Below are 22,929 nucleotides of genomic sequence, written 5' to 3' on the forward strand. Positions count from 1 at the left end.
ATGCAGAGGGGCAGAAGGAGAGGGAGAGAGAAACTCCAGGCAGACTCTGCACTGAGCACAGAGCCCAATGGAGGACTGTATCCCAAGACCCTGAGATCATGACCTGATCCAAAACCAAGAGTCAGGCACTTAACTGACTGTGCCACCCAGGCACCCCTCTTTATCACTTTTTTCAACAATTTGATTAGAGTATATCTTGGTATGGTTTTCCTATGTTTATCCTTCTTGAAGTTTGTTGAGATTTTTAAATCTGATGCTTACACTTCTTATAAAATCTCAAATATGTCAGCCATTATTTCTGCATATATTTTCTGTTCCCTCACTACCCCAGCATTCTCCTCTCTTTCTGAGACTCAAATTTTACATATGATAAAACATTTATCTTGCTCCACAGTTCATTGCTATCTTCTTCATTTCTTTAGTCCTTTTCATCCTATGCTTAGTTTTAGATAGTCTTTATTGTTTTGTCTTTCTTTTAAGATTTTATTTATTTGTTTGAGAGGGAGAGAATGAGAGAAAGAGAGAGCACAAGAGGGGAAGGTCAGAGGGAGAAGCAGACTCCTCGCCGAGCAGGGAGCCTAGTGCAGGACTTGATCCTGGAACTCCAGGATCTTGACCTGAACCGAAGGCAGTCGCCCAACCAACTGAGCCACCAGGTGCCCCTATTGTTTTGTCTTTACCGTCAAGCTTTCCTTTACTGTAACTAACCAGCCATTAATACCACCCAGTGCATTTTTTCCCAATTGTATTTTTCATTCTAAAAGTTGCATTTGGGTCTTTTTTATATCTTCCATTTCTTCTATGCTTTCCACTAGTTTCTTGAATATCTGGAGTGAATTTCTAGAAGTCTTAACATCTTGGTTAATTCCATCATTTTTGTCATTTCTATACTTGCACCTATAGATTTTACTCTTGACTAAATGTTGTATTTTCTCATGTCTTTGTATGCCTGACAAAGTTTTATTGAATGCTAGACATTTTGAAGTCTACATTGTTGGTCCTGGGTTTTGTTGGATTCCTTTAAATTGATTGGGACTTCATTCTGGCATGACTTTAGTTTACTTGAAAGCAGTATGATTCTTTCAAGATTTGCTTCTTTTTTAAGATCTTATTTACTTATTTATGTATTTATTTATTATTTGTTTATTGTAAGAAAGAGAGAGGTGGCGGGGAGGGATCGGGGTAGGGGGGAATGCAGACAGAGGCAGAGGAAGAATCTCAAGCAGACTCTGTGCCCTGACAGGAGCCTCCATCTCATGACCCTGAAATCATGACTCAGCAGAAATCCAGAGTTCACTGCTCAACTGACTGGGCCACCCAGGCACCCCTCAAGGTTTGCTTTTTAATGTTCTCAGTGTGGGTTCAGATTAGCTTTTGTCTTTGAGAAGGTGCTGAGTGGGAAAGAAGAATCAAGTCCAAGGACAGAGTGAATGGACAGGACTAGGACTCAGGAGACAGAAAAGAGCAGGAGGAATGAGAGCGATCAAGGGACAAAGACCAGAGACGGGCAGACCTGAGAAGTTGCATTCCTGTAAAAGTCAGCAAATATTTAAATTGTCATGGGGGGAGGGGGGCGGAGTGTGTTTATTTATAAAACTGAGCTAGGGTCTGGGCTGAGATGATCATAAACAGGTTTCTCCTTTTCATTCAGAAGTCCAGTGTGATGTGGGACATTGTCTCCGTGCAGCCAAGCATCCTTGGTCTCCCCCCACTCAAAGGAAGCGCTAAGCCTGCTTTTTGTTTTCCAAAATTGCAGCTGCACATTTCCAAAATGCCCTCTAGGGGGCATTATGGCCTCCATTGAAAACCTGGTTTGGGATCTAAGGTTTAAAATATGCCTCTCTTCCGTGGCCCCAGTTCCTCATCCTGCCACAACATCTTGCCACAATCCCAAGAGCCCTTTTCTTTGTACACTCTTCCTGGATGATGAATTTATCCACTTTTGCGGCAGCAACTCCCTCCCACTCTTCATGGTTCCCACCTCACGTGTACAACTCTCCCTTCCCGTATCTGCCTCTTCCTCTCTGTTTAAAGTCTGCTCACCCTTGAGTGCTGCCCACTCCGTGAAGGCTTCTCCCCCACTCTTACCTTCGGATATACTGCCTAAGGCTTAGTTCTCAATCTTACAGAACTCCTCAAGTTGTAGTCAGGATTGGCACCTAAAAAGCTGGGGAATGGCTTTTTAAAATGTCGATTCCAAAGCAACCTCCTCAAAAAGGTAGTATTTCAGTAAGCCTGGTCAATTATTTTCATTTACAAACACCCACTGTTTGTAACGTACTTGGTAATGTACATTTTAACAAGCTCTCAGAGAGATTTTGATATAAACTAAAAAATTAAGATCTGCCACGTTGGACATTTCATTTGCATCCCAAGTGGTGTGTAAACCTTTCAATGTAGGAATCCTTTTTAATGCTTGGAAGCTAGCTCCATGCTGAGCACATAATTGGAGTTTTCACTTTTCAACGTCAGGCACTGAGGATTAGTGGGACCCAGGGGTGTCTTGTTGACAGATTGTAGTTTTCTGCCTAATCTAGATCAAGCCATATTCTTTGATATGTGCAATTGAGTGTGTTTTCTGGGTCTTATATACAGTGCTTCAATAAAATGCTGTACCAATGAAGCTTCAGGACAAGTGGCCTGGCCTTTCTTTTAACTAGATTGCTGCCCGTAATCCCATCCTATGAAGAAATTCTGGAGCAACCAGTGCCTAGGACAGAATAATAAAACTGGTTCCTGCTTTCAAGAAACTTCAAGTCTAATAGATGAGAGAGATAGGTAAACAAATAATTACATAGTAATCAAACCATGTAAAAGGTACCAAATATTGGTGAAGTCAGGGAACTTAATATCTGAGTTGAGTTTAAAAGAATGATTAAGAATTAATATTCAGCAAGGCAGGGAAGAGCAACCCAAGTAAGAGAATTGCCTTTGCAAAGGATGGCGAGGTGGATTTATAGGGTTGATCAAGGTATGAATGCTAAGTACAAGTGTTTGGTGAAAGAGAATAGTGAGAATGAAGCTTCCTCCCAGCCTTGGGTTTTCCCATGGCAGGATGAAGATGCTAGTGGGGTAGATTTGTGGGAATAGACCCTTGAAGCCATTCTTGTCTCCTTTTACTCAGAGGCAGACAGTTCTAGATGGCATGGCCCCAAGCCTCTCACTTTCTCAAGCACAGTAGCTTTTAAAGCCCCTGGGGCTATAAGTCTGGTCTCCACATTCACTGGAGAGCAGAGACTTTCAAGGACCTTGGATTGCAACTCCCATAAATAAATACATCTTATACTGTGACCTAGAACACACATGTGCAAATGTAAAATTGAAACACAACTTCTCCAAAACACTATCTCCATTGTTGCCTGCAGTCACTTTGATGTTTTGTTTCCTAGTATATTCCATTAAAAAAAAAAAATTAAGGTTAGGTGGCACCCACTAAGTTGATTTCACAGTCTAATGAGCCACAACTGGCACTTTGAGAAATACTCTCCTGGAACTTACATTCTAGTTTGGAAGTGTTGAGAAACAGCAGAGTACAGCTGCCAAGGGCTTGGACTCTGGGAGCAAATGGCCAGAATTCATGTCCCAATTCACCTATATATAGTCTGCATGACCCTGATCAAGTTACTTAACCTTTGTATGCCTCAGTTTCCTAGTTTGCAAAATGGGATAAGAGTACTACTGGGTAGTGTTGTTGTGAGGATGAAGTGATAGATGTAGAGATAGACGTAGATATATACCCAGAAAACTGCCAGGCATCTAGTAAGTGCTGCTTAAGTGTTAACTGCCATTATCTTCTTCCTCCTTGGCTCATCCTCATCATCAATGAACCTCCTGTCATCCCCTCCTAAAATGAAGAAGCCAAATGCGGTACCACTGGTGGTTTGGTGTAGGGGGACTTACCAAAAGGTTTATTTATAAAGCTGTCCAAAGCTATACAGAGTGTGGGCCTGCTTGCAAGGCTATGGCCCTGTTTGCAAGGAAGAAGAAGGAAACTTCTTTTCCAGTCATGGTTTAGTGTTTTGGATAAGGTGGGTCTGAAATGATCCCTTTGCATTCCATTAACAAACACTTTATTTCCTTGCTCACTTTTATGACCACCTAGAATCCCACACTCCCAAAGAAAGGGGAACCTTCTTACTGTGTGTGTTGAGGACCATTGGAATGTCAATCCACAGAAGGCAAGCTGGAATTTCTTTCCTCATCAATTCAGTGAACTCAATCCAATAATGGGCAACCCACAAAGGGGGTTTAAAAAAATGAAGAAGAAGAAAAGCAAAAGCAAACTTTCCATTATGCCGAAGGCTGGCTGTTTAACCTGCCTCACCCAGCACCTCTCAGATGCTCTGATGGTCCAACTAAGGAAAAAAAGGGACATCAGCCACCCTAGGGGTAGAAACCCAAGAATATTCTGTCCAACACTCAAAGGACAAATTCAGAAAATAAAGAACAAGAGACCTGGAGTAAATATTTCATTGGTCATGATGATCAAAAGATGATGGTTAATACACACACACTCAGACCTCATCCCACCTGTTGCAGGGCAGAAGCAAGACCTCCGGGCCCCCCACCCACTCCCTGGGCTTCTCCTTCCACGCTCTGCAGCCACACCGTCACCCAGGACCCCACCCTTCACTTGGTACTTCTACTGCCCCGTTTGTAGCTTCCCTCGACACGGTGCCTGGATGTTCACTGTGAAGAAAAGCCAAGGACTTGACCTGAGTCTGCGGTGGGCAGGGTTGCAATGTCCATGAGTCCTTCTCTACCTCCTTTCCCAAATTCTCTCCTTCTCTCCCCTCTCCCACCCCATCATTGTTCCCCGGAAACAAATAGGATGGCTTCACTGGTCAATTCTTTACATGTACAAACACCAAAAGCAGAGGAAACACCCCTGGCCACCCCCCTCCCCCCAAACCCCAGTGCTGGGAGAGCAGCCGACGGCGGATGAGGCTGCCTTGGGAACTGCGGAGCTGCTGGAGCTGTCCGGCTGTTCTGGAAACTTCTTTGGCCTCTGGGCTTTACCTGGAGGCCTCTTCCTTCAGCTCCTTGTTTTTCCGCACCTCCTCTGCGTGCTTGTCCTGAGAAGGAAGGGAGTGAAAAGGGCAGGTCACACAGGCTTCCCCAGGGATAAAAAGGAAGCCAAGGGCTAAGAGAACCCAAAGTAAAGAATTGCAGCTGCAGGAAGTGATGAGGAAGGTCTGCAAAGATGTCCTGAGAAGGGGCAGAAGGTCGCAGGTAAGACTGGTAGGAGGCAGGTGAGTGAGCCGACTGGTGCGGCCCCAGGGAGCTCATTGACTGGGGCCAACCTCCCCGGGGAGACCCACCTCACAGCAACCTCAGACCCCACCAGCCTCCCCCTCCTTCACCTGGCCCTCCTGGGCTTGCACTGAGTGCATTGCTTGACTTATTGTAAGGAGCAGCTCAGTGTAGCTACGCCGGAGGACCAGGTGGAACAGACAGTCCTCATTACAAATGTCCCCTACACAGACTTGCAACATGACCATTGCTTTTACTTCTGTCCATCCCTTCAGTTGTTTTCTTCAGCCCCGTGGTGAAAGATGAGGGCTCTTAAATATAAATTGACTGGGGAGTTTTTGGAAATGTCACCCAACTCCAAAAAGTGGACTCTTTCATAAGTGGCATATGAGAACCGTTTTCGCCGGACAACATAATCAAACCAAAAGATGGGATCTGACCTCAAAGTCCCATCAGCTGTGTGACCTTGACCAACCACTTCATCAGTCAGACCTTGGCTCTCTGGTTTTTAAAGATAGGGCCCTAAACCAGAAATTCTTTTTACCTCTAGAATTCTGTGATTTTAGCTTTCCCCTCTAGGGCACATTATGATCTGCCTTACGTCACTGCTCATTGTGCATCTGTCTGTGTCCTCTATTGGATGGTGACTTTCTTGGAGGCAGGGAGCATGCCTTTTTCTTCTTTATATTTCCCAGTTCCTCCTATGGTACTTTGCACACGGCAGGTGCTTGATAAATATGGTCTCTGTCAGACCCTGGCAATCACCCAGATAGCATCATATTCAGATATCAAAAGTCAGCCTGGAGTAGGCCTACTGAGGCAGCCCAGGAGCCCAGGATAGACTGAAAACTATGAATCCATCCCTGAGAAGACCCTAGAACTTTCCACTGCCCTGGGAAGAGTGTGGGTAGTGGTGTGTCTAGGATAATGGTTCTAAACCTTGCTATGCATTACCAGCATGACCTAGGGAATTGGTTAAACTGCTCGGTCCTCAGGAACCATCCCTAGAGAGCCAGTGATGGTAAATCAGTAGGCTCCCAAGGATCTGTAGTTTTAAACTCTATACCCGGTGAATCTGATGTGGATGGTCAGTGACCCATGCAGATACCTGACATGGAAAGCATTGACTTGGAGCAGGCAGAAGCCACACACCTGTCTGTTACCACACCTCCCACCTTCCTCGGTGCCCGAGGGTCACAGTCCCCAAGGAGTGATGCCAACTCAGATTCTGACTCTAACATCTTGCTTCTCTGAGTCTTACTCCACCTCCATAGTTATTACTCCAGATGGAGGGCATTTCTCAAACTCTTCGCCTTGGAATCGACCTCCATTCAGGTGAGCTCTCTGGGCAGAACCCTAGATTTCTGGGCTTTCTTTGGTCTCTGATTGTCCCCTCTCTGGCAAAAAGCTAATGGGATCATTGTGGGCTGGTCCCCCTGAAACAGGGGTTGAAAGAGTCCCCTGGACTACATAGCCAGAGAATTGGGTTCTAGTCCCAGCTCCACTGCTTAGGGGCTGTGTGACCCTGGCCAAGTTATTCGACCTTCTCTGACATAGTTTCCCCATCAATTAAATAAGGATAACGTTGTTCTGCTTACTTCATGGATTTGTTGTTAGGATGGGAGTAGGAAGAAGTAAAACTGTTTATGCCATTTTTTAAAATATCATATCATGGCTCTAGTCTCTAATATTTCTTCTGGGTTTGTCCTGAGTGCCCATCCCCCACTTTATGGCAATCCCAGATTTTTTCTTTTTTCTTGCAAGAGTTTGTTCCTAGCCATCCATCAACAACTGGGGAAGACTGAAGTGAGACCCAGATCACTTCCCTCCCATCTGATACTTGGTGGAGGCCTTACTGCCCCTATTAGGGCAGAGTGTGAGAGTGGAAGAGCTGCCACATGCTGGCTAGCTGCAAGGTCTATGCAACATTCAGATCCCCTGTAAAGAAACCAGTCTTTCTAGCAGCTGTTGCCAAGTGCCTGAGACTCTAGGTGGATGGGCAGGAAGGAGTGGGGACCACGCTGCTCACCATGGGACGAGGCCACCGATCGGGTCCCGGGAGTCACCGCGCAGCAGGCGGCTCCTGGAAATAAAACACAGAGCTGGAGCTCTCCCAGGAGCTGCAGGAGAAACTGGGGCAGCCTTGAGACTCAGGAAATGAGGCCAACGTGTTCTCAGCAGAACAGGCTGTTATTCTGCTGACACGTGGGACCAATCCCAGTCTCTCACGTTTCTCTTATGTAGGTGACACCATTAGGTTTATTGACAAAGGGCAGAATATTAGAAAGAACCATGACTCACTCAGTCCAAATCAAGAGGTTTGGAGAGAATCATGTTTCCTGCTCAATGGTCAACTCAGCTTATCATGTCCTTGGCTTAGAGCCAAGAGCCCAAGTCATCATTTTTCATTAAATTGAATCGGTCCATTCAAGGATGAAGCCAAGAATGTACAACGGCTTGTTCGTCCTTACTCTCTTGAATTAGGCAGGCTTTCTCTAGAGATAAGAGGTCTAATCTCCCTAAGACAATGAGAAATTTCAATTGTGTAACTGCGCATAATATCTCCCAAGGAATTCCAGAGCTCAGCTCATGTTTCTTACCTATGACTTCCCAAAACATCCCTTGAAGCCCTGTAAAGATCCAGTCTAACAGAAATACCCCCTTTCCTACCTGAGGCTGTTTGCTACCTGAAATAATATGTAGGTCCTTTATACTTGCCTTGGAAGGAAGAGAGTGTTCCAGGAGTCTCCTCTCTCACCAAGAACACTTACCTTCTCTTGCAGCCGTTCCAACATGGCAGCAAGGTGGGCCTCCCGGTTCTCCTTATTCGATTCCATCTTCTGAGCCAGTTTTTCCTTAGCCATCTTGATGAAGTTGTTGTTTTCCTCAATGGCTTTTTGGATCACCTCTCGCTCGTGTTCTCGTTTCTCTGCCAGGTGCTTCAGGAGCTCAGCTTCCTGGTACTAAGGCAGCACAAAGGGAGAAAGAGACCCTTGAAAGTGAACAGGCCACGGCGTGTTTTCACCACCAAAACTTAAGAGTTTTATACCCAGAACACATACCTCCCTGAGCCTGGTCCCTGGCCCATTGGCAAGAAACAAGGACACTTTCTGGATTCTCCCACCATTCCCTCAGTTGTTGTTTTTTGTTTTTTGATTTTCCTTATTGCCTTCATTCATTCCCTCCTTCCTTCATTGATTCACAAATATTAGGTGACTATATACCATGTGCCAAGTACTATCCTAGCAACTTGGGAAAGAAAAAAGTCTCATAGAGGTTATATATATATATATATATATACACATATATATGTATATATATTTAACTCTAATCCAGACTAGCATGTGATATATGCCTTAAAAGGTAGAAAGGAAAGGCCATTAAATCCAAGTGAGAAGAAGATTATTTTCTGCTTCAAAGATGGAAAGCTTACATAAAGATGGCACCGGAGTTGGGCCATAAGAATCACTAGGAAACAGAGGGCACACAAAGGGATGAAAGAATACCACACCATGACCTTCACCTTCCCCCACTTAAGGAGCCCTTTTCTTGATTGTCTAGCCTTTATAGAAATCTTTAGTGTTTGTCAATGTCTTCCTCCTGTTAGTGTGCACCTCGTGGACATATGTCATGCAATGCCCTACCCCTTTAACAAGCTGTAAGCTCCTAGAAACCAAGGACCTTTACTTCTTTGTTTCCCTCAATGGTTCCTCATTATCTTCCCTGTATATGGGAGGTACTACCTAAATATTTGTAGGTTGGTGGTGACCTGACCCCAGCTCAGAGCCACCTCTTATCTTGTCCAGCTCCCTCCTGTCATGCTGAGTTGGAAGAAAGAAAGGATGGCACTTACCTTCCTTCGTTCCTCAGCTGCTTCTAGTTTCTTCTGGATCTCTTCCAGTGATGGGTCTCGCCGCCTGGGTAAGGAGGCATTGAACTCGGGAACCCCATCAAAGGACGGTGGCTTCAGGATGACTTCAAAGGACTGGCCCGAGGTACATTTGTTCAGTTCAATGACTTCCATGTCAGAAATTACACACCAGTTCAGGTCCACTGTATCTGCTGAAGAGAGCAGAAAACACGCTGCTCACTCTCTGTAGACTAGATTGGCCCTCTAAAAGCATGCACACGTGCATACATATATGGGAGATCTGGGGTCCCCAAAGCAAATCAATGACCAGGGTTCTGGGTTGGCCCTGAACCTGGTACCTAATAGTCAGTGGGCTCCAATGGGGCTCAAGGAATTGGTAGCCACAGTAAGGGCCCAGGCTCCAAGAGTAGGTGCCCCAGGATTTGTGGCTTCTAATAATGGCTGTAGCAAATGCTTTTGCTTTTGCCACAAGGCTTCTCCCACACTTGAGCTCTTGCTCAAATTGTCCTCAGTGGTGGCCAACAGTGGTGTATTTGCCCACCACCCACCACCCCACTTCTTGTCCCACTACCAATCTGATGGCTCAGCCTGTTGCCACCTCTCCCCTGCTCCCTCCTACCCTGCTCTCTTCTTTCTCTCCAGTCAGCACTGTCTTTCCGCTGGCTTTGATCTTTCCTCCTACACTGTCTCCCACACCAGCCTAGACAGAAAGAACAATCTCAGGTAACCCAAGCACTCTCATCTCTCATTTCCAGAACAAATCTGTCCCTTCCTTTTAATCTCTGGAAAATTAAAAGGTGTCCTGTTCCCCGCCCCTCCCTGGTCAGAACATGGCCATTCAGTGCTCCTTGCCAGTGTCCTGGAACCTGTCACAGGTCCCAGTCAGCATGGTTACCCTCATTGGGTGACTGCAGGTAGAAGCCCTCTCTCCATTTCTGGACTCTCAGAATATTCTCCACCATTCCCAGAGGAGACCTGTCAACCGTGGAATCTAGTGATTCATACTGCATCTTGTTTTCTATTCTAGATGCTCTCCAAGAGTAGAATCTCTGTCTGCTTCACTTCTGTATCCTCCACAGCATCCATTTGTTAAATGAATAAAGAAAAGCTAAGATCAAGATTGCTCTGCAGAGGGTCTGATTCAGATTTTCACCTGCTGTCTAATCCCCCAGCAGCAGCCCCACACTTGCCCTCTCAAGGTGTTTAGACCCTCAGAATAAGCTGTGGTGGTTTTACTGGCTCTGGGAAAAAGAATGTGACATGGGAAGGAGAGTTTCATGAAACTGGGACAGGAGTGTGGTACTCATGGATACAAGCCCAGGAACCCTCCACAAGTTATTCTCTCAACGGTGGCCCTCACTTACCTTCATATTTATAGGATGATTTATTCAGGGGATCGGCCAGAAAACAGGAGCAGAACAAGGACACCAGTGGAAGCTCCTTCATCTTCTCTTTGTAGGCTGCAGAAACACCAGTAGGACAACATGGTGACCCCCTTCTAGACTCAGAAGTCAGCCTTCTTGTGACTCTGCATACCCGAGCACCCAGGGGTGACCAGTCTCCACAGAGGTATCTAAACCATCCAGACCCATCCCTTGGCTGAGGCTCCAGCCCCCTTTGCCCTGAGAAGCCTGGTTTAGGATTTTCGTGTGTGATTATGTCCACTTCTGTCCATCTTATCAGAACCTGAGCCTTCCAAAGCACCCAGATGATCCCATCTTCTCCTCAGTGCATTGTTTCCCTTCTTAGCACTGAATGCAAAATGCCTTCAGGTAAAGACCGCAAGCACTAGTGCCTTTGCCCCTACCTGGCACCCTGGACCTAGTTCTCTCTTTCCTCACATTTGCCAGAATAGTTCATTTACTTTGCTCCAAGATACAGGAAATCCCACTCCATATTACTCAAGGTACTCAGCAGTGCATCACTGAAAGGTAAAGAAGCTCACCATCATCACTCTAGTCTTGCCCCTCACTGAGAGGCAAGGTCAGGATGTGAGTCTTCTCTGACCTTCCCAGTGCAGTGGTCAAAGCCAAACATGCTGGCGTCCATGAGGGCTGAAAGAGTAGCCCCACCACTGCCTAGCCTCTTTGTGTCAGAAGAGGATTTGAAAACCAGGAGGTCACAAGTTAGAGCTGATACGGTGAAGTCCAGCCCACCTCTGCCCTGGCCCTGGCATGTGCTCCTGCCTGTACCCCTACCACCCTAGGGCCAATGACCCTTGTTTTAGGCTCCACTATGTTCAGGCTCTCTCTGTTCTCAGCTAAACCCAATGTAGTGCTTAAGCACTCTCCTCCTCATTCTCTTTTACAATTTGAAAACATAATTAAGTGCAAAATAATATATGTACATTGTAAAAACTTCTTAAAGACACACACAGATGAGTAAAAGGAGGAAAAGCTCAATGGTGATCCCACCCATCTTCTAGAGAGAACTTCCTTTAACCCTTAGTTCTACTTCCTGTCAGTCTTTTATCCTTCTTTGTGCCTATGTAAGTACATATATGTGTGTACAGAAATACCCTATGCTGTGGTGCCCCATCACAGAAAGAGTTTTTGTACCTACCAGCGAGGGTCATGTTTTCTGGACGGTGAGGGCTGAATCTGGCTCAAAGTCACAAAGTAGGTCTGTCACCAACTCAGGATGCCGTCACAAATCTGAGAAAGAGAGTGTTCTACCACTGACATGTTATTTGCATACGGAATTTCTTTATAAAATTGGGGAGGGAATCCCAGAAGTCACCTTGGTCTGCTCCCACCACCAAGAACTCTACACACCCACTCTCCCTTTCCCAAACCCAGACCCTCTCTTCAACATCACCACAATCAAGTTCAGTCTCCATGTACTAATGATAGTTTCATAATTGGCTTTCTAGTCTCAAGTCTCCCTGAGTATCAGACACAGATTTCCCAAAATTGTATGTGTCAAGAGGTGTTCATTTATCTCTCTGTGAAGCTTAATGGCTGGCCCAAAACAAAAGCTAGGGTGAGAGACAAATCTTAATTCAGAATCACTTGGGAGTTTTCAAAAAATAACTCTGTGTCCTGAATTTCTCCCTATTCCCACCCTCAGACCTCCCTGCCCAGCCTGTTCTGATATGAGATCAGAAGGAATTGGACAGAGGATGTCAAAATACTACTCCAGATGGCCCCTTGCTCACTACCCACCAAGAACCTCTTGTCTTAAGCACTCCTTGACCCCATTTAACATAACCCTGGACTATGAGAGAAAAAAAACATTGTTATAGAATAATGTCATCATAATGTGGTTGGTGCAGAGTTGGAAATCAGCATGCAGGATCATTGTGGGAGCACAGAGTTGGGGCTTCATATTGAGCACCTGGGAGACCCTGGGGAGCCAGGCGGGGGTCTTGGTGTTAGCAGTACCTGAACTGAGTCTTAAATGATGATTGGAATTAAGCAGGGAGGGTATTGTGCCAAGGAAGGAACACAAGCAAGGTGGGGGTGGGGTGTGAGAAAGCTCTGTGTCTGTGGTTGATGCTGGACCAGAGAGTGTGAAGGAGGAGGGAGAGATGAAATAGTAGGTGACAGGGCCCCACTGAAGGCTGCTAGCCAGTGAACTGAGGAATAGCCAGTGGTAAACAGTCGTCATGGGGACCACTTGATCTTTGGTCACTGTGGTGGTTAATTTTTGCATCAACTTGACTGGACTAAGGGATGCCCAGATAACTGGTGAGCATTATTTCTGAATGTGTCTGTGAGGGTGTCTCATGGACAGGTTAACATTTGAGTGGACAGGCTGAGAAAAGATGACTGTCCCCAGTGTGGGTGGGCCTCACCCAATCTGTTGAGGGCCTTAAAAGAACAAAAGGTAGAGAAAGAATGAATTCACTCTCTCTGCTTGAGATGGACATCCATCTTCTCCTGCCCTCAGATATGAGAGCTCTGGTTCTCTGGCCTTCAGACTTGGACTGGAATTATGCCACCAGCTCTCCTGGGTCTCCAGCTTACAGGTGACTGATTGTGGGATTTCTCAGCCTCCCTAACCACCTGAGCTAATCCATCATCATAAATCTCTTTCTGTATGCATCCTATTGGTTCTGTTTCTCTGGAGAATTCCAACTAATGCAATCACCCTCAGTGGTCACCGTGCCAGCAGAAGTTGGTGTGAGCCAACAGCTTCACTGCCTGCAGCTCACAAGGGGAAGGACTCTGAGACTGATGTAGAGCCCCTTTCCTTCCTTAATGAGGTGTTTTCCCTCTGGCAACTGGGGTCTGTACTAGCTATGGATGAGCAGCGGATGAGTGGGGGAGCCACGGAGGGCGGGAGGGGAAGGCAGGGGGCTCAGCTTTAGGACCAGACCAATGCAGAGTCAAACTCAGACTTGATCTCACTTACTAGCTGTCACTCACATGTCTAATTTGCTTTCTCCATCTTAATTCTGCACCAAATTGCACAATTGAAGTGAGAAAAGCATATTACAGCATCCAGCAAAAAGGAGGTACTTAATGAATGTGAATTTCCCTTTCTCTGCCTTTTCCATCAGGGTAGCCACCACCCACATCCCTGCTTCAGAGTCCCTGCCCTGGTCCTCACCAGCTCGGCAATTAAGGACTATAATCTCCATTTGCAGATGAGGAAACAGAGGCCCAGAAGGTTTATGTGGCTTACTCAGGGTCATGAGGTTAGAAAGGTATAAAAGCAGAGATTTAAAGCCAGGTCAATTGGCCTTGAAGTGCTCCTCCCTGAAGCCTTTGTGTTCTTTGCCAGGCCTCACTCCGCTTGCTATGCAGCACAATGGGCCTCTTTCCTCTGAGCCAAGCTGATCCTGACAGTACCAGTGGGTCCCTGAACAGGGCCTGGATGTGACATCCCTGGTCACGAGGCTCCATGCCACACAATTTTGGCTCATAGCCAAGTTGATTAATGAGGTGACTGGCTGGGCCAGCGGGCCCTTGCAGGAGAGGGCATGGCATCAGACTTAACCTAGGTAATGGATCTAAAGCTGGAGGTCCAAGCAAGTGAAGTGAGGCAGAGAAGGATACTCTAAGAAAGAAAGGGGACTGAGCTGGACTTCTTCTGTAGGAGTAGATACCTGGAATGAGGGACCATGCCCTTCAGCCAGACCTGGGCAGGACAATTAAAGCCCTCTACTCATGGAGCACAGATTATGACTCCTGTCACCTACATGATCCCAATAATCTTCATGTGAAGAATCAGATTCTGCAGGTGCCTCTATCCCTGCCATGGCTTTGGAACTTGACAGTGTGTGAGCATGTGGACTGGATTTAATGGGAAACAGAGAAGGCCCAGTGGGCTGCATGCAAGGCTCATTAGGACCAACTGGTAGACCAGCAATAAGAGGATGAGGAACCAGACGACTAGGGAAAGCATTTGCTCTTTATATTCTATTCAGCAGGAAGGCGCTGACATCTTTGGACTAAAGGAGGAGAGAGGACACGGTGATGCTGATGATAATGGCCAAAGGAATAGCTACTACATCATGAACACCTGCTTGGTACCAGAAAATTCACAAGCATTATTCCAATTTGTTCTCTGAGGTTATTTGTAAGAAGGAACTTGAAGCTCAGCAGAATGAGTTTAATGACACAAAAGCCTACAAGTGGGAAAGGCAGACCTGGGGTGTTCATTCTAAAGCCATTTCTGTCATTAGTTGCTACTCAAGCAAAAAGATTCTTCTGACAGCATCAGCCTTGGGAAAAGATAAGGAGAGGAAGTTTGGAAGCCAGGACTAGGCACAAAGTGAAGAGGACCCACCTAGAACAAGCCCTCGACTATTTGCATCCCAGCCAGTACCGTTTTCCTGCAAGCCAATCTATACATTCATTCCAGCTCCAGCATCTAAGTCTATGTATAGAAAAGAAAGTATCACACATTTTTATTGATAGATGGAACCATTAACATAATTGGTAGAAATAGTTGGTTAGCAATAACCCAAACGAGAAGAGACCCAGGCCATAAAAACACGAGACGCAGAATGAGTATGTTTTGATTGGCAGACAGGGTGGCTGAGAGAGAAGCTCTGGAAATTAAGACTGTTGACTGAAGGGGGATCTCGTGTGGCATGGTGGGGGGAAAGATGTCTAAAGCAAGGAGGTCAGAGTCCCCCGTTTTCCCCTTGAACGTCAGAATATCAGCCGTGGAGTGGAGTGAATTTCTGACCACTAGCCAGAAGTTCCCAACTAGGTCAGCCTCACTCCCAGGAATAAACGTGGGACTCTTTGATAGTCACTAGACTAGAGGTGCTCCACGCCTTCAGTGGGCAACAGCTGGATAAACTAAACACTGAACGGCACATATCCATCCCACACAACCAACAATTGTCCATTCCAAAGTGCCAATACACTCCTCCCCGGGGATCAAAGATCCTAAGGTCGCCCTGAGATGGGACCAGGGTCCAAACCTTTGAATTCCAGCACCCTTACCCTTCTTCTTGATCCCTTCCCTCCTCCCACACACCAGAACATGAGGGGAAAACCCATGTGGGGGCCACCTGAGCTGCATGAAAAGATGGGGATTTAAAGGACTTTTTACATGACCAGAAATGGCGCCCCATGTTCCCAGGTGTTCTGTAATGTGGTTGATACCCAGGAGCCCATAGAGATGCACACCAGGCTCTCTGATGCTCTAGCATCATGACCATTTACTAGGTGCATGCCTAATCCCCTTGAGGCTCCTCTGACAGCCCACACTCCCCAAGTAAGACTGTGTTTTATTTGTCACTGCAAGGAATGCCCACATGAGGCTTTCAGGATATGCCAAATCCTATGTGGACTATTTTTGAAGGGTAAAAATCTAACGCACATGCCAGTGGTTTGACTAGAGTGGTCCCTGGTGAGGGTGTGTGGAGACGATAGAGGGACTCTGGCATGGAATCAGGGCATGGACACAGTGAGCTCTGATCTGGGACGTCTAAACATGTTCAGTACAGGGAGGTGGATTTTTAGGTCTGTGCCAATTACTAGTCCTGTTGAAGTTATGTATGTGCCTGAAATCAGCTGTACATATGACCTAAATGTCATGGAATCCTATCCCGGCACAGTAACCATGGTTATTTTGTGCCGATCAAAGGACTTTGACTGAAAGCTTTACATCTTATCTGAGGTTAAAAAAAAGGGATATAAATTATTTTTTCATGAATGTGGTTCTTTCCACGATACTTATTGACTATTTAATTCTGTGCCAAGCCCTCAGCTGGGTCCTAAAATGACCACAGGGGTTTTGGGTGATGAAAATGTGAAACAGGTCCCCAAGGTGAGAATTTGGAGTCTCAGAAAGTTTTGCAGATGCCCTGAGGGTCCACAGCAATTCTCCAGCAGTAACATGGACCATGTTATAGAGGGAGATGGAGCAGCCAGTAGAGCACAGGCCAAGACCGGACCAGTGAGACCCACAAAAGGCAACGGGGTAAAGCATAATAGCGTGTGATTGGCTGGCTTTGGGGAGCTAGCGTTGTCCAATCACCACGCCCGCAGGGATTGCTTCTAAGGGCTTCAGGAAGAAGAGATGGTGGGAGCCAGGGTCAGAGGCAACTTCCAGACAGTATCTAACAGGCTCAGGAATGCAGCTTCCGTCGTATTTCTAGGAAATAAAGAGGAGTCACCTGTAGGCAAGCGCAGAGTCTAGGGAGCCCCTCCTCGTTGTAACAGCTATGTTGGGAGGCCAGCCAAAGAAGGAAAATTAAGTCTAGAAAAATGACAGCCCCAAATAATCTACAGTGATGGCACTTTCTGGGCTGCTCGTATTTTCCATTTAATACATACGGGAGAATCAAAATATTGGAAGCAAAATTCCATGGCACGGACTTCCATGCAAGGTTACTGGATGGAGGGCAAGACATTGTGAACCCGGTACCCTTGGAGATGCTGGACTCAGAGTACTTGGGAGCATTGAGTATGGAACAAGCCCTGTAATTGGAGTCCTAGTCACAACAGTAGCAATATTTTGGAGTGCTTTTCAGTTTACCAGGCACTTTCAAGTGCATGTATGTGCATATATACATTTTATATGTAATGTTTTAATTACAAACATATTAATATTCTATTTCAGAAAAGAAATCCCTGTCATCTCGCTACTTTTTGCTGTTGGCATTTCCTTCTAGTTTTTTTTTTTTCTTCCTAATGTCCATGATTTCTAGATAGTTGTAAATTGGGCATATATATTTTATCATTGCATTCTCTCCAAAACCTATAAAATAGGTTCTATTATACCCATTTTACTGATGATCAATTCAGGCAAGTGACTTGATTTGCCCAAAGTCTTACAAGCAGAAAGCAGAAAATGATATAGATGGGATTTGAACGAACGTCTTCAAGGTTCCATGGTACTTCCTCATATCCAAGACCAAGTGTAAATATAAGTAGGGTGGATGACTGCCTAGGGCATGTGGATGAAGGGTGCACAAAGCCTTGCCCACCCCAACCGTGGGCAGACCGAGGGCTTAGTTTTCACCACTGAGTTCTCTCCTACAACAGGCATTGCCTCAGAAAGTCCTGTTCAAAAGCATACACACGCCCTACCATGTGTAATAAATTAAATCATTTTCACATCAGCAGAGAACAAGCAATAGATTTGTAGGCATTTCCACAGGTCAAGCTCTCTGCCCATAGATGGGAGGAGCCATGGTGATCTCTGGCATCTTCATTTCCCACCCTTTTCAGATGAAGAGACAGAGGGCCCAAGAGGGTCGGTGCCTTTCCCAATACTAAGTAGGAAGGGCAGAGCCAGGTTTCCAATCCACATTTAGCTACAATCAAGAGAGATTCTCATCTTTTACAATATTATTCTTGTTTTCTTTATTCTTTCATTCTTCCCCAGTGCTTTGTAAGTTTTACATCTTGTTTTAATCTCCAAGTTAAAAATCATTTATATCTATGTTTTATTATATTAAGAAGAAAACAGTATCTAATGGTTTTCTCTGTGAAAGATGAGAGCTATTGCATACTTCTATTTCCTTTCACCACAAACCTTCTGATTTTGTCACGGGGATCTGTATTTTCAGTTCTGGATTACTATTATTGATTTCTTTCTTAAATTACTTGTTCAACACATATTTACTGAGAATCGACTATACATATCACATTAGGAAGGTGCTTGGAAGTAATACAATGATAAATTTAATAGACATATTCCTTAGCCTTCACATATTTGACATTTGCATTCAGCTCTATAAATATGTTGATTGTATTAGACAAAGACTCAGGGCATGCAGGTGGCTCAGGTTCAGCATCTGACTCTTGATTTTGGCTCAGGTTGTGATCTCAGGGTTGTGAGAGCCTCCTGAAGATTCTCTCTCTCCCTCTTCCTCTGCCCCTCCCCCCAGCTCCCTCACTAATAAAGAAAATAATTAGACAAGAAAAATAATTAGACAAACCATCTAAATTCTAGTATTTTCTTTCTTTCACCATTATCAATACCATATCTGTTTTGTCCCAAGTTCTTTAATTTGATAAAAAGTTTTGGTTAGCTAGACTACTTCTGGGGTAATACATTCTTCAAGCAGGGTTCATGGAATATTTACTGAGTCCTTACATATCTGTTTGGTGCCAAGTGAAGAAGACAGATAGGTCTGTCCCAGGATCAACGTCAGGTAAGTTGTGTTAGTGCTATTAGCTAATGCAATCTATCCACCTGCTTCCTCATTCTCGGTTTCAACCTTGCTTTCTACCTGGGCATTGACTCCCAAACGATCCCCTGGAACTCTACACCCTGCCCCACCCCCTCTCTCACCCTATAGTCTGCACTCAGCTCCCTTCTCCGGATTCACATTCCCTGATTGGTTCTCTGAACTCCCGGGATGCCTGTTCTCCACCATAAATTAGGCCAATCATCCCAGAGCTCCACCCTTTCCCATCTGTTCTGTCCTCTTGCTTCCAACAACCTACCTCTGAAAGAAGGACCCTAAGGGCATGGACACACGGCAACCATCAGTTTGAATGGATAGAAAAGACCAGAGAGCATAGGGGAGGAAGGGGGATGTGTAGGTGTGTATGGGGAAGCAGGGGTAGTGGACCTTTATCTGTGTATTTTCCTGTCTTCCTAGTGGAACTAAAGATGTAAAAACCTGCAAAATGCTTTTTAAAATATCAGAAGAGATTTTTTTTGTCCATACTCTTCCTCAAAAAAAAAAAAAAAATAACCTTTTTCCAGACTATCACATCTCTAAATACAGCAAATTCTAACTTAGTAAGCAAATTAAATTATACATGATGAGAGTTTATTAGCCAAGACAAAAAAAGGGGGGGCGGGGTTGGAAATAGAGTTTGGTTCTCTATAGAGCAATATAAAAAATTACATTTTGAATGTTTTATAGTTTTCTCCCAAATTTCTATTCCCCTCCCCAAATAAATGGCTCATTCCTACCTACCTATGATTTCAAAATCTCTGGGAATTCTGTACCTCCAAATGATAGTCTCCAGTTAAGTGAGAAATAATATAAAGAGATCAAGGGGGTCTGCAGAAAGGATCTTAAGACTTCAGGAAAAATTAAGCCTTTCTTGGATTATGATATTGATTTTGAAAACATCCAATTATTTAAAATCAACGATACAAAAAGATCTGAATTTTCCTGTTCTTTCTGTATGGTTGGTTTAATGCAGACACTGTCCTTCTCGCTTTACCTTCCTCTTACTTTCCTTCTCTGCCTTCTTTCCTGTCACACTTTACTCTCCAGATCTCAGTTTATCAATCTTTATTGCTCTACTTGAGGTCGTATCTATCAGCACACTTATGTCCCATCAGGCGAATGTGGTTTAAATGGCCTAGAAGGCAGCCAAACTTGGTTGGCCCTGGGATTTCTTTTATTGAGCCAAAGTGAAATCTAAATGTTAAGCAAAAAAAACTGCAAGACACCCCCACCACCACCCCGGCCAATAGTGTGTCTGTTCAACACCCTGCTCAGGAAGAACAATATTAGACCAGACTTCTCAATTTTTGAGAATAGACTATCCCCCTACAGAAACACAGTTTTCCACTTAACATGGTACTTGGATTTTGGACACCTATTTGGTACGTGGTCATTGGGACATGTTTGAGCAAGACAGTTCTCCTTGCAAGAAGTTCATAGTCAATGATATGGATGAATCTTGAGGACGCTATACCAAGTGAAAGAAGCCAGTCGTAAAAACACAAAGGCTGCATGATTTCATAAGGTACCTAGAGTAATCAAATTCATAGAGACTGAAAATAGAATGAGGGTTGCCAGGGGCTGGGGAGGAGGGAGAAGGAATGGAGAGTTAGTGTTCAACAGGGACAGAGTTTCAGTTTGGAGAGATGAAAAAAGTTCTGGGGCTGGATGGTGGTGATGGTTGCCCAAAAATATGAATACCACTGGACTGTACACCACAAAATGGCTAAAATGGTAAATTTCGTGTCACGTGTATTTTACCAAAATTAAAATTTTTTTAAAAAAATTCATAGTCTGTTAAGAGTTATCCACAGGCTTACAGTCTTAGAAAAGGTCATAAGGATCACTGAGCTTGTGTTTTTTTCTTACTGGGACCAACAACAAAGAACTGCATTTTGTATCATGACCCAGGATATACCCGTCATAACGCTGACAGACACACATACCTATAGTCACTGATACAACTACATACACAGAAATGTACACATAACTGAACTATAAACATAAATATGTAAATATATGCTTATTTATTTGTAACTATAGTAATATTTCTAAAATATGTTTATAAATATAACATTATTTATATTTATAAATATTTACATAACTGAAAATACATAATTAAGAAATTGTGATAAAAACATTTACTCTATTATATGGAATGTGTTTTGACTTTTTTCCATTCTCATTTATCCCATTTTATTTGAAAAAAAAAAATACCAGTTACAACCCACAAATCAGACTTCACAATACACTATTGGATCTCAGTCTGCAGTTTGAAAAACACTAACCTAGACCCAGCCCCCAACACAAGGCAGAAATCTCTATAGCCACCCTGTGGATGGTCAACTAACATCTGCTTGAATGCACTCGGTGGTGGGGAGCTCACTCTCTACAATGCTCTTGGTGGATCCATCTAGCAATTAAAGATCCTTGTCCAATCCAGATCTATTCCAGGAGTGGCCTGGGTGGAGCTGTGATCCCAGGACAGGGACCTGCTGACAGGTGCTCCGGCGATGGTGGTAAGTGGATTTTAAGGAGGGTGCAAGCACATTTCCTAGCAGCAAGGTGGGGGCTTGGGACAAGCTGAGGAGAGAGTGCTGGCTGGCCCTAGAGGACAGGGCAGGGTCTCTGGAGGCTCTAGCTTCATTCAGTGGAGCTGCTAATCAGACCTTGCCCCTCTGCCTCCTCACCTCTTGCTCCAGCACTATGATTATCTCCTCATCTGGTGGATGATCTCATTCCCCCTGGCACCCTGACTCCCTGCCTGTGGGAGAGGTTTCCTCCCCCTAGAGGGGGCCCCAGCCTCAGTAGAGACAGATTCTCCCACATTCCCTCTCAACCTGCCACCCACCCGACAGAACTCCAGTAGTCCACCGCTGGACATCCCTTCCCAATGTGTTCTCTTGGTCTTGAGACACGGAGGTATCCCAGGCCAGAGGGTTCGAACCTGGGCTGCCTCAATATTTCTGAATCCCCTCCCAAGGGTTCAGGGGACCTGTTTTTGTTTGATTTTTTTTTTTTTTTCCCCAGGACAATGGGACTCCTCCACACCTAACTGTATCTTCCTGGGAGGAATAAGACAAAGACAGCACGCCACATGGGGACGGAGCTGGCCACTGGACAACAAATCCCTGGTTCTGGTCCCCTGGATGAGAAGAGAGCATTGCCTAAACTCCTGGTGAGGGCAGTGGGCTGAGCAAGGAGGGGCCGGCTCGGCCACTAGCGGAGGACCAGGGCGTGGCAGTTGTGGGTTCCCGCAGTTTGCTGCCTGACAGCCCGCTGGCCCTGCCCAGGTAGGAGCAAGTTGACCTCAGGGCGGGGCGGGGCTAGGAAGAGGTGGTGATCTCATTGTATCCTTAGAATACAGGAGCAAAAAGTAACCCAGTGCAGATAAAGGAGAAAGAAAAGGATGAAACACACAGGGAAAGGGAGCCAAGAAAAACTGTGGCTGAGAAAGGAAATGTAAAACCCAGAGCAGCTGCTAGCTTGAAGTGGGTCTGGGCATCAGAGCCAGCTCAGGGGAAGACAGACTCAACAAAACCATTCTGCCTGTGCAACAGAACATTTTTATGCAGGAAAAAACTCACCATGGACATCCGACCCAAAAGAAACCCTGGCAATTCCCGCCCGCCCTCTCTCTCCTGAGCTCTGGAATAGAAGGACTGCCTCTAGCCATCCCCTTACCCCTGGGGTAGACCCATTCTTTTCACATCACCCCATTTCCCCCAGGATTTGACAAAGTTGAATTGATGGAGTGAAACCAAAGGCAGCACAATGGTGCCAGCTCTTTTGCTTCTCCTCTCTGCCACTGCTAATTTTTTCTTTTGTCTGAAAAGCCTCAAATAATTTGCATTTCATTCCTACTTACCTGCAGTCCCGTTCGAAGCGAGCTGCTCCCTTCCTCACTCCCTCAATTAGTGGTACCCTGGGCTTCTCTCCACATCAGCACCACTGCTCGCTCTCGCCATGACATCACCTCTGAGCTCGGTGATTGGCCGACAGTGGGTTGCTTGGCAATTGGACAGTCTCTGGCGGAGCAGGGATTGCCTGAGTGAGTAACTCTTAGCAGGCCAGGGAGTGGAAGATGATGTCAGACAAATAGCCTGCTTTCCATGCTGCCTACGGAGCCAGAGCCGGGGTGGGGTGGGAGGGCAGGGTGAGGGTGGGGATCCAGAAGAGAAGGAGGGAGTGGTACTCGAAG

The 22,929-nt window shown here is 45.4% G+C and overlaps 1 protein-coding gene across 4 annotated transcripts; it reads right to left on the minus strand.

Annotated features, from left to right (window-relative positions):
- Positions 1 to 4,466: 4,466 nt before the first annotated feature.
- Positions 4,467 to 22,691, minus strand: LOC111155639 (stathmin 4). 4 transcript variants are annotated; one of them, XM_022515916.1, is made up of 7 exons: positions 22,597 to 22,691; positions 11,687 to 11,778; positions 10,489 to 10,584; positions 9,744 to 9,824; positions 9,107 to 9,315; positions 8,025 to 8,216; positions 4,467 to 5,075 (listed from the first exon to the last, which is right to left on the minus strand). In XM_022515916.1, exons 2-7 carry the CDS (start codon positions 11,697 to 11,699, stop codon positions 5,016 to 5,018), a joined length of 651 nt encoding a protein of 216 aa, XP_022371624.1. In that variant the 5' UTR covers positions 11,700 to 11,778; positions 22,597 to 22,691; the 3' UTR covers positions 4,467 to 5,015. The 4 variants fall into 4 exon arrangements, with proteins under 4 accessions (XP_022371624.1, XP_022371633.1, XP_022371643.1 ...); XM_022515946.1 differs by lacking the exon at positions 9,744 to 9,824 and adding an exon at positions 7,283 to 7,336 and having other exon boundaries at positions 4,913 to 5,075; positions 22,597 to 22,669; XM_022515925.1 differs by lacking the exon at positions 9,744 to 9,824 and having other exon boundaries at positions 22,597 to 22,669.
- Positions 22,692 to 22,929: the final 238 nt, after the last annotated feature.

This window comes from Enhydra lutris, unplaced genomic scaffold (genome assembly GCF_002288905.1).
Source record: "Enhydra lutris kenyoni isolate GAN:26980312 unplaced genomic scaffold, ASM228890v2 scaffoldscaffold3, whole genome shotgun sequence".
Classification (NCBI taxonomy): domain Eukaryota; kingdom Metazoa; phylum Chordata; class Mammalia; order Carnivora; family Mustelidae; genus Enhydra; species Enhydra lutris.